The 11,654-nt window shown below is 44.6% G+C and overlaps 1 protein-coding gene across 4 annotated transcripts in view; it reads left to right on the top strand.

Moving 5' to 3' along the window:
- rhbdl3 (rhomboid, veinlet-like 3 (Drosophila)) overlaps positions 1–11,654 on the top strand; it is a 52,952-nt gene that overhangs the window by 347 nt on the left and 40,951 nt on the right. For 3 of the 4 annotated variants that reach the window (XR_004615642.1, XM_034602518.1, XM_034602555.1), the window contains exons 2-3: positions 90–669; positions 1,572–1,595. Coding sequence is in view for 3 of the 4 variants with exons in the window: in XM_034602518.1 (XP_034458409.1) it covers positions 529–669; positions 1,572–1,595 (165 nt within the window). In the remaining variant the exon portion in view is untranslated. The remainder of the gene's footprint in view (positions 1–89; positions 670–1,571; positions 1,596–11,654) is intronic. The other variant, XM_034602530.1, reaches the window with a different exon arrangement.

Genomic DNA, 11,654 nt, shown 5'->3' with positions numbered 1-11,654 from the left:
GATGGAGGAGCCGTGTGAGACCTGTGCGTCATCCCGGTCCTGCGTTTCACGTTGGTGCCAGTGTTTGATGATGTCATTATTTCTTTCAGATGGATCTGCGCTCCGCCACCGTCGCATCTCTCTGAGTGCTCCGCCACCGTGCGCCCCCGGCTCCTCGAACTTGGACCGCAGTGTGTGTGTCCAGGCTCCTCTGCAGACCTCGGTCCCCGCTGAGTGAAGGATTCATGCTCCAGAACTACATCAACTTTTACTCTGAGGGGGAAGGTTTAGGTGGAAACTTTGCCCTGTCTGTGGAAGTCCATTGGGAATACTCACCTTTTTTTTCCTTCTATTTAGCTGTGTCTAAGATTCCCCCTGCACTCATTTGACTGTGCCAAATTCCAACTTGGATGCGTAATGGTGCTCGGCTGGTTTACCTCCTGACGTGGCTGACGCATATATTTGGGAGATAGACTTGTGGGATTGTAAACTACAGTAATGTGGAGTCGTTCCTGAGGACTGAGTGTCTGCTGCTCTCCGCGGGAGTGTATGGAGACGAGCAGCCCGAGGATGACGGCCGGCCCCCGGGAGGCGCAGGTGAACTGCTCCCCGGCGGTGGCGGCCAACGCGGAGGGTGAGGAGATCGAGGTTTTGGAAAGTACCGACGTCCTTCCAGTGGCTCCAGAGGACGTGAGTGTAAACACACACACGCGCACACACACACACACACACAAACGTGGCTCCATGACTTCAGAGGACATTACATTGACTAACTTTGATTTCCTGGAGAATTACTATAACCTTTACCATCATTAACCCTAATCCTAACATTAACCTAAAACATGTCTTCACCTTCAAAGGAAATAAACAGTTAAGTTGCTATTTGTCCTCATAATGAAGACACATCCCCATAATGTGACTGTGTAAACAACCCCTAGACAACACGCACACACGCACACACACACAATCATGACCACTTTTACCTACATATTTACAATTACGCAGCAGGACCTTCACCTTCTTTTAAATGGAAGCTAAGTGTGTGTGTGTGTGTGTGTGTGTGTGTGTGTGTGTGTGTGTGTGTGTGTGTGTGTGTGTGTGTGTGTGTGTGTGTGTGTGTGTGTTTGATTTAACGAGGCAGGATGTCATATGAACATGAGCCTAAATTAATTTGAGGTTGTTCATCCTAATGGCTTAACTCATAACTGCAGTTTTACATCAATACCTGAGGGATTTCCTTTTTTCAAAGGGAGATGACACACATGCACATGCACACGCCTGCCAGTCTCCCTCCATTAGCCGCCTCAGACTTTCCGATTGCCTCCTCACACATAATGATCCACACTTTGAGGCCATTATTATCTTTTGCTGTGGCTCATTGACCACGATGATCAGATAAAAACAGCATGCGATTGCAGGACTGCAATTAAGGCAAATACACACAGAGAGGGAAATCTATTTGGCCGAGATTCATCATTTCCAAACAGGTGCTCCTCTCTGCTTTAGCACCTGTTTCTGAGGGTTTTTGTCTATCTTTTCCTCTCACTCACTCCTCTGCTTGCTGTTTTTTCTCTCCTTTCCCCTTGTCTCAGCAATGGAAGTCTCTGTTTGACAAGGTATGTATGTACTGCAACCGAAAGTGGCTTGAATCTCTATTCCCATTTGCATGTTTCACTCATTATGGAGCAGTATTGTGTTAAAAAAGCTTCCCATCTGTGTGTGACCGCTGACTTTATCTCTGTTATCAGCTCAAAGTAACCCAGATGTGTTTAACAGATGAAGCACTGCAGCTTAAAGGTCATGAAACATTGGGAGGTTACTTGGAAGAACTCAGATGCAATGTTGCACCATCAGCAGAATAAAGTTTTTCTTTTCTATTGTGAAAAAACTGCTTTGCAGATAAATTCTCATCTATTTTTTTTAATTCTTATTTAAATTCTACATTTCTCCCATGTATCATGACCATGACATTGTAACCATGCTGTAAACTGGCTTTATCATTATCGGAAGTGACTTAAATCTGCACGAGGCAATTTTGCACACATGTTAGAAACATGTTGCCTTCAGTACCCAGAAATGATTTAACATGATGGTTGGCTTCACAAACCTCATTCATTCTCTTCAGACCTTCTCTATACTCCTTAGATTATCCTTAAATATCTCACCCTGGTGAATACATTAGTTTTTTAAGAGCTCCCTCATTGCAGCTCATAGTTTGTACATCACTTATTGATTGGTTTCTTTCTCTGGGTAAATATACCAGAATTTCATTTGGCTAAATGAGGTAAATATTCAGGGTCTCAGCTGGTGGAGATGGCCCAGGCTTCTCTCCTTTCAGCCCCAGTTTGTGATTTAGGCTGATTAGACAAATGTATTTTTAGATCAAAATCTTGCCGAGTGCAGCTTTAAATCCTTTGCCTGCTGGGTAACATTCACGCCATAACATGTAACTGGGCCACGTCTTTGTCAAACCAAACCCCTGTAGAGGCGAGAGCGGAGGAGTGGGATCACACTGTGGATGCTGTGGGTGTGTCACCCGCTGACACTGACCCCAGTAATGCTATTAGGGTGATAAAAAAAATCCTGGATGCATTGATCTGTCAGACTGATCTTATGAGACACACACACACACGCAATGTAAAGATAAAGCCAGAAACCCCAGGAGAGGAAAAACACAGACCGGCTATTCATGCAAACAGCCGGTTGGACTGACAGACGGTAAACGGACTCCCTATCAAACACACACACGCGCATGCACTTACACATGCACAACCACCACTCTGTGGGGCTATTACAGCACCTGCCCACCCTGGGGCCCCCGAATTTCTCCTGGGAGGGATGTGTGTGTGTGTGCGTGTGTGCTTGTGTGCATGCAAGGGTTAGCTGCGATGTGAAGGGTTGAGTCAGAGGCTCGTGTCAGGCGCACTCTTTCAGAGGGAGACTGAGGTCCCATGGGATTATGGGAAATGATAGCTGGGGTGTGGTGCATGTGTTTGTATTATTAATGGTGCATATTCTATGGACAGGCATTAAGTGGGCCTCTCAACCCGTTGTCTTTATGCGCAAGGCGCTGCTTTGAGTTTCCTCAAGTGGACGCCGGTCGACAAAAAAATACGTGGGTTGTCCAAATGGTGAGGTCACTGCTCAGTCTGGCAGTAACAAATGTCCTTTCACTCTTTTATTCTCCTTCTCTCCTTCGTCCTCACAATGAGTCGGCCCATTTGTCAGGGGGCTGACCCCGGACACCCCCAGCTTCTGTGAAGCGACTAAAGAAGAGAAATGATGGGGCACAGAAAACCAGGAGAAGATGGGTTTTGAACCAGACTGCCTGCAGGAGGGAAGAGAAGATAAATGTTGCATGAAAACAAAGAGCAAGGTCCAGACTTTTATTTGCCTGCAAACACAAAGACAAACACTATAAAGTGAATCCTACGTATGTAAGTCCAGTGTAATGTACAGTTTGGTTTATTTGCCAACATCACGAGGGGGTAGACATGGGGTCGGAGAGGGTTGAGTTTCGTCATTGGCCAGTGAGACCAGTCTCGGCACTTGCATGCAGCACGCTCTCGTGTAGAAATGATCAAGTTTAAGAGAGGGCTGGTGTTACGGTGAGGTCGGCCTGCCTGCTGAGGACGGCTGAACATTAAATTGACGTGACCAAACCAGGTGGTGAACTTGTGGTTGTTATGCTGTGGTTGGGTCACACTCGGTACAACCATAGACTCTACATAAAGTTGGATGACATGACAGCTCCCCAAAAGTGAAGCCGAAAGCATCTCGGTCACCACCTGGTGGCTGGCTGCATTAAAGGTCACAAACCCCACCTTCTCCATATTAGTGGATGAAACATGGACAAAGCTGAAAGGTTAAAGTACACATACATTTTTTCAAAGACGATTCCTTTCATTATAGTTGTCAGTTCTCATCATGCTGCTCATTTATTTGAAAAGTTTGGATTTATTGGTTGTTTCTGGATTTTTTTTCCAGAGATACATGACCTTAGTCTTTACCCTTCAAATGTTCTTACAATCACAATAGACCTTCTAGCCAGTGGCTGTAAGTTATTCCTTTGAAGAGAATGTTCTAGTGAGAGTAATATACTGGCTAAACAAGATGTTCATACATGAAGAGAAAGACTCTCCTCTTGGAGTAATCACTTCTGGCATCTCTGCCATTTCAAATTCAGAGCACCTAGTATTCTGTTCATACCATCAGAGATGTTTACACAGCAGAGAGAGAAGACAGGATCCTCTTCTCTTGTTCATCTTTCTTTTCTTTTGACTATGGCTTTCCCTCTGTTTCATTAAACCAACTTGGGCTCTGAACAAAACCTTCCTCGTCATATCATTTTTACAGGCTCCCCTGTGAACTCGGTACGTACAGCTATCAGTGTCTGGGTTCCACACTGTTGGAATCAAAGTGCTGCGTCGCTCTGTTCGCCTCCTCCTCCACTTCTCTCCGCTGTCCCCGGAGAGGATTTTGTTGCGTTATAAGTGCTTTCGTTCTCAGCGCGCAGGAAGTAAGAGAGCGAACCTCAGAATGCTTTGATACATGTTCCCGATCGGCTGAAAACAAACATGAAGCCTGAACTCAGACGGTAAAGATGTCTGATGAAGCAGAGGAGATGCTGTTAGGAAGATAGCAGCTGCAGACGCTCCCTCTCATAATCAAAGTGTCCCAGCCTCCATTTGTCCTTTAGAAACAGACACACACACACGCACAATGCATTACACACAGTTTCATCCAATAGAAGAGAAAGGGTCTTTTGAGTCTCTACGTTGAGCTGACTGATTATCACACACTAAAATGCCTCTTCATGTTTTTTGGAGGATTTCTGGGGATTAGAATATGGGCCATACTTTACGCTCAGGATTTACATGATAAACCGTATTAAACTTGTTTACGTCACAGCCTGAAATGAACTGCATCGGTGTTGTCCTCCACAGGGAAAGGCACATCAGTTGGATTTCTCCACACAACAGTGACGAGAAGCTAAATTAAGCTGCTTTCAGACGTGCACCGAAGTCTAGACACCTTCCCTGACATTTTTCTAGAGAGTAGTTGCTCCAGTTAGGACCCCCAGGTAAAATGTCCTGAAAGTGAGCCCATGTGAGAATACAACAGGAATATGTGAAAAATGTGGAAAATTCAGAGCGGGTGACTTAACGTGTTGATGACATCTCTAACACGCAACGGACGCAAAACCGGAAAAGTACAAATAATACAAATATCTCAGGATTAAAAAGAGGTGCCATACTCGTAGACCGACACTGCGGTAGACGCCAACTTGGAAACCTGCCGCTCCTCATATGGGAAAAGGCAAACTCCAGAAAAAATTTGTGGACCCAATTTTCCAGACAGTTTCATGTCTTAAAAACGGCTTCAGAAGTGTTTGACAAGAATTCCTCATATTATAACTTCATCACTTTGCTCGTGTTCATGGGTAAGAAGTAACATCTATAAGGTGTCTGTCTTTAAGTTGCCTTGGTCTGGAGAGTGATTTTGCAGGGGGTGCATTATGAAGGGCTCCACCAACAACACTGAGTCATTATCCTGGATGACTGGGAATACCCCACTGCTTGTAAAGCCTGTCAGTGGAAGTTCCCAGGTGTGCAGTATACAAACCATAGACTGTATATCTGCAGTGCAAAGACTTTTCCGTCTTAAAGGGAATATGTATTATTTGTACACAGGTGGCTCTTCACTGCAGCCTTGCTTCCGGATATCGTCTATTCCACAACTATCAGTGAACAGTAGAATTTGGATACGTGTGTGTGTGTGTGTGTGTGTGTGTGCGCGTGTGTGTGTGTGTGTGTGTTTGTAAGCCATTTAAGTTTGTCCACAGTCCCCTTTGTGTTGACAGCGTGCTCCCAGTGGTATGTCGAAATGCCCCACACACGCGCCCACAGGAGCTTAGTAATTAAACACTTTCACATGGCTGCATACTTTCCACGAGTCTGTGCTCCTTCATTTCTTGCTTGGTAGCTTAGAAAAACCTCTGAATGTGCAACTGAACTGCAAAAATAAAAGTCTTGTTGGAACGTCGTCTCATCATCACCCCATCAATTCTGAACTAAAGTAATGACAGTGGGGTCTGGTGTTAAAATAGCCCAGCTAACGATACATTTATTTTATTTAAAACAAGCCGAAATTCAGTGGCGGGGGAAGCCACCTGTTCCCGGTGGGACTCCTGTTCCCCAGGATTCCCGTCGTGCATTTCAATGAGCTTGTTAGTTAGAGATTCAGTGGCAATGGCCGAGAGAAAAGGAAGGTCATCACTTAAAGCCACTTTGTCTGGCAGCGCCGTCTCGCCTCACCGTCCCGTGCACGGCACAGCTGGCATCGCCCTCAGTGTTGCTGGGTTTTTTTGTTTTAAAAGTGCACTTCTAGTGAATGGTCCACCACCCAGGTAAATGGAACTTAATGGATAAGCCAACTGGGAACCCTCAGCTGCGTGTAGCGGCGCATGTAGGGAGAGCATGTCTCGCCACACCCTGTCAGTTTTACCTACTTTAAAAGCCAAATGAAGCTTAGACGTCGAGATCATGATGGCAATTAGTGACAGAAGGAGAGATGATATGCAGCTTTCAAATTTGGCTTTTGTGGGAAGGTGAGGACGCCTCTTTTGCAACAGTTCAAACGCTAAGGTGAGGACAAATCATAGAAAAGGATATTTTTCTTACATCACAGAAATGATATGATCCTATGAACAAATATTTCAAGCCTCTGCCCTTTTTCTTTAGGATAAAATGTAAAAATTTGTAAAACTATTGCAGTGCCTGTGGTTTCCTCACCCCGTGGTGATGCTGGTTGCAGCTTTTTATTTGAAACTGTAAAAGTGACCTGCAGTATTTGAGCCACGGCAAGTAAAGACTGGCTGCAGGACTCAGTCCACCGAACCTTGAAGCTGCACCGACGCTGCTGCACAAAGAGCCGTTCACCTGTTTATTCAAAGTTCAGTGAAGCTCGACTCAGTGAGCAGAACCCTGAACTGGAGAATCAGCTGGCGGGTCGCCTGTTAATTTGAGGTTTATTCATTGTATTGCTGCACTTTCCTGGGCCTTTTACAATTCACTAGCCAAGTGTGAAGCTGTCATTCCATCAGCTGCCCTCTTCTTGAGTTTCCCCTTAATTTATAATGTTCAGATTTTCTGTTTTCCGTATTATCTATGCTGATGTGCTTATCAGCCTAATTGCCATTGACACGTACACAGATGGTGGAGGTCTCAGTCTGCTGACCTGCTCATTTAACACCACACCAGTGATTGACACCAGCTGAGTCATGGAGTTAACCCCTGACACACACTTTGCGCTGATATCGAACCGTGTTGTCTCGATTCGTAAAAGTCGTTACAGGCAACAAACTGCCCCCCCAGTCCTTCTGCTCTATAGAGTACCGGGGCGGTGTGCGGTGGTGAAATAACAGACAGAGCCCCAAATATTTTCATTGAAGATTTAATCAGAGCTCATCTTTCCCTGCTCCTCTGCCTCCCCCCTGCTCGGCTCTAAATAGATTTTCTTAATGAAAGGCACGGTTCCAGTTGGCGGAGTGTGAAAACAGTCTCCGCTTTTATGCCGAGGTAAAAATAGATGCTGTGCCTGTCTGTCTGTAAACGCGAGAAAGAGGATGTGCTGGTTTAGAGGATCTGCTGGTTTATCCGTAATTTAAGTGGTATAGATCATGAACCCCGCCGCATCCGTGTTAGTGGATGGGACCTGGACCAAACTAAAAAGTCAAAGTAAACATCGATTATTTTTCTCAAAGATTGTTTCTGTCATTTATGTAGGGAGTGCTATTTCTTTCTGGTAAGTTTGTTTTTTTAATTAGTTATTAGATGATAACAAAAACTGAGTGAAACCTCATGATTGACAGCTGAGACTGGCTCGCGATTGGTTGAGCATATGTATGGGCGTGATCTCGCTGCCAGGTCTCCTCCCCCAGTGTTTCGCCTCTTTTGCTCTCCACACAGACTGTTTATCAATAGCCTGCTCAAATGTGATTGGTCAATCTAGTAACGGAAACCGGAAGACTTCCGGCCCTGAAATCTTGTCACTCACTGACAAATTCTGCATATTCGCATGCAGACGCTGTTTGGCTAGCCTACTGCTACTACTTCTGCTGCACAGACTCCGGCTCCAAGTGCCGTAAACGGGGCAGAGTTTGTATCCAGGATATTTGGGCTTCATTTCTGGATTTCTGAAGAAGGGGAGACACGTGGCCCATCTTTATATACAGTCACTAGACCTGAAAATGTAAATCCATCACTAGAGGTCAACAGAGTGCAGTTGAAGTGACAGAACACGCCACCTGCTGAGTTAGCATGTGTGTTGGACGTTGGGTTTGCCAGCTGCCTTTTTATAGGTCCAGTAGCACTGCCACATTTAATGGGGCTCCTACACAAATTAGTCCTTATTCATCTGTACTCTATCTTCTCTTTCATCTCCCTCTCTCTTACGTCCGCTGTCTCTCTTTCTCTCTGCCTCTCATCTTTTTGTTCTGAAGTCTGATTACCCATCAGAGTGAAGTGGATGACACTGCAGATATGGAGAGGCTTCAATCTCAGTCTGCTCATCGATACTTTCATCTCATCCGTTTTCATTAGCTCTGTTTACAACTAAAAGCAAATGAAACACACAATAGTTCATCAGCCCTGTAACAACGCCACTAAAACTGGAGGAGGGGACCAGAGGGAAAACAACAAATTAGACCTTGGAGCCGTGGTCTTTTTTCTTTGCTGTTATATGCCATGTGTCACAGCTGGTCCTGTATGTATCCTACTTTTGTTTCCGTTTCCGTCATGCGGTGATTGAGGCCTTATTGTTCTGGTTCTTGTCAGACAGCAGAACAAATACAAGGTAGTGATTTTATTGCAGTTTATAAATGAAACACATAAAGCAGGTGATCAGAGCATTTTCTATGATAATAGCCATTTGGACAAAATAAGAACAGCTTAATAACAGCCATTATGAAATCAACTATTTTGACATGTAAAAAGAGTCTTAATAGAGTTCACACAGTTCCAGGTCACAGAAAAGGTGTCTAGTTCTAGCTCTTCTGGGACACAGCCTGAGGCAGCAGACAATAGTCGTTCAAACAAGGGGATTACAACTGACACTTCCACTTCACTCTTACACACACCATGCTGACTCTCATGCCTCCACATGCCTGGCTAATCACTGCATGAAGTGGTCGTAGTGATTGTTGGATTGTTGGTTTAATTTAGCTATATAGGCCAGAATGTATCATTACCATGTTTGTTTTGGGTCTGCATGTGGCAGCAAGACTGCTTTTGTTCTGTGTGAGTTGTTGAACGTCTTTCTTACCTTCAACTTATCTTTCAAGCAGCTTCCAGCTTCCTCCTCTTTCAGTCAGTCACTCTGATCCTCCGGGGATCAAACGCCCTGCGCAGGTCCACTCAATCCTGCTGGCTGAAACTGCAATACCTTCCCACAGGTTATAGTTACAGAGCTGTTGACAGAGTGACACATCAAACCAACGCCAGGGGGCTGTGTGTGTGTGTGTGTGTGTGTGTGTGTGCGTGCGTGCGTGTGTGTGTGAGTTTTTTGTGTGTGTGTTTGTGTGTGTTAAGGAAGTATCAGGGACCTGTGGAACACGAAATGGAAAATGTCTGTGTTTTATCACAGAGCTCATACATACCCCACAGGAATGTTCACAGTAAGATCCCAGTAACCCCCCCCCCCCCCACACACACACACACACACAGAGAGAGAGAGAAATATTTTGAAACAGGTTCATGTGCAATGGGACGCACAGGTCAACATTGAAGCCTGGCAGGTGCACAGGTACAATAACCCTGTGTTTGCTGTGTGTGTGTGTGTGTGTGTGTGTGTGTGTGTGTGTGTGTGTGTGTGTGTGTCTGTGTGTGTGTGTGTGTTTTCGTCCTCCTCAGTCAAGCACGGCCCATTAGAGAATGTTCCACACTGAGTGTACGACTCAGACGACTCTTTCATTCCCTTCTGTTCTCCCGTTAGAAGAACAGTCTTTATTGGGACAGATGGCACGTAGACAACCACCATTAACGAACGCCGACAACTACCAGCTCAGATGTTTACATGCTTGTTCTAGATTTATAACGCCAGCTACACTTTCTGGGTTTATACTCTAAATTGTGTGCTGGCTTTCAGATCGGTTTGACTTTCTATGTGCTCAGCTGTCCGTGAAGCGCCTCACCAGCGTCTCCTTGTTTACTCCGCCTTTTCTCCTTGGAGAATTTGCAGTGAAGTGGTAACAGGCTGCGGTGTAGACGAGATAATGCAACAAACGCACAATTCAAAGGTGATGGCTTTTTTTGTTGCTGTTCTTCACACGCCCACGCCAAACCTTTGGTTAGAGTGTTTAGTTTGCAGTTTCTGCTTTTCTCTCGCTTCACTTCTCAGACTTTCATTTAGAAGTATATTTTGTCATAAAAGTCTGTGCAAAATTGAGTCTCTCATTTGTGTTTTTCCTCAGTGTTGCTTTCTCTGGTTTGTGTTCACATGACAACACCTCATAAATTTTGATTTCCTTGCGACCCGCAAAGCAGTTTTCCCTTAACTGACTCGCAAATAGCAATGGACTTGCTTTTGTCTCTTGAAGATGTTTCACCTCTCATCCAAATTTAGTCTTTTTTTCTAACTGACTAATGACAGATTTCAGGTATTTAACAGTCAGTTGATATAAAAGTATGAACATGTTCTGGGATGGTTGGTTTGTTGTACTGTTGTCCTCATGACAACCTGTCCTGATTCAGCCGAGTGGGCTCAGCAGATTCCTCAGGTGAGTGACAGTGCTTAGCTTTCACTCAGAACTCCGCTCCCGTCCTGTCTCCTCCGTGTCGTCTTACAGGGCATTGATGCCAAAGGTTTCCAGCAGGGCCAAAGTGCTGAAGTGGCGAACTCCAACGAGGAGAAACCACATCACACAACAAACAAAAAACAACGGACTAAAAGAAAATCGAGACATTTTTGATGTTTTGTGAATTTAAGCCTCCCTGTGTTGTTGCTGGTGTTTTGTCGGGAAGAGGTTAATTAGATATGATGCAGAGCACATACATACATCTCACTTGCAATATGCAATTATTCAGTGTGTAAAAACTTGGCCAGCTGTCATGGATATAATTCAGTGATGGAGGCTCATGCAGAAGTAGGGAAATGAAATTAGGTCACAGATGGAGTTCAGTCCCACTGATTATAAAATTCATACATGACTGTGAAGTATTAAGTATCTGTAGGGGGGGGGGACTGCAATAACCGAATACATCTGTCTGTAAATAAGAATTTTAACAATATGGGTCCTAAACTGTGCAGTGCATCTTCACAGGTCTTGGTGCTTTAGCTCTTAATTGCTGAATTGGAGGAAATTCTTGTACGTTATATGGTTGGGGTCTTGATGGGTCAGAAATCGTACCTTTGAAGTATGGATGAAATAATCCTTCTTTCTCTCCCTTTCACATCTCAACTCAGAGTATCTGCACATACCAAGAACTGATGCAACGCCAGTGTAGTGTTGTTTTGCATTTGCAGTTTGTCTGTGCTTGGTTTTATTTGAAAATTAGCCAGGAAATAAATACATTTAGTTTTGTTCTTCTTAAAAGAAAAAAACAGCTACTGAGATTATCTCTCCAGCATTATTGTCACTGCATGAGCACATAACTCTCCTAACCCAGCCCCTTGGA

The sequence above is a fragment of the Hippoglossus hippoglossus genome, chromosome 1, assembly GCF_009819705.1.
Source record: "Hippoglossus hippoglossus isolate fHipHip1 chromosome 1, fHipHip1.pri, whole genome shotgun sequence".
Lineage (NCBI taxonomy): Eukaryota > Metazoa > Chordata > Actinopteri > Pleuronectiformes > Pleuronectidae > Hippoglossus > Hippoglossus hippoglossus.
Note: the sequence above shows the minus strand (reverse complement) of the source record. Positions and strands in the feature narration are given on the sequence as shown.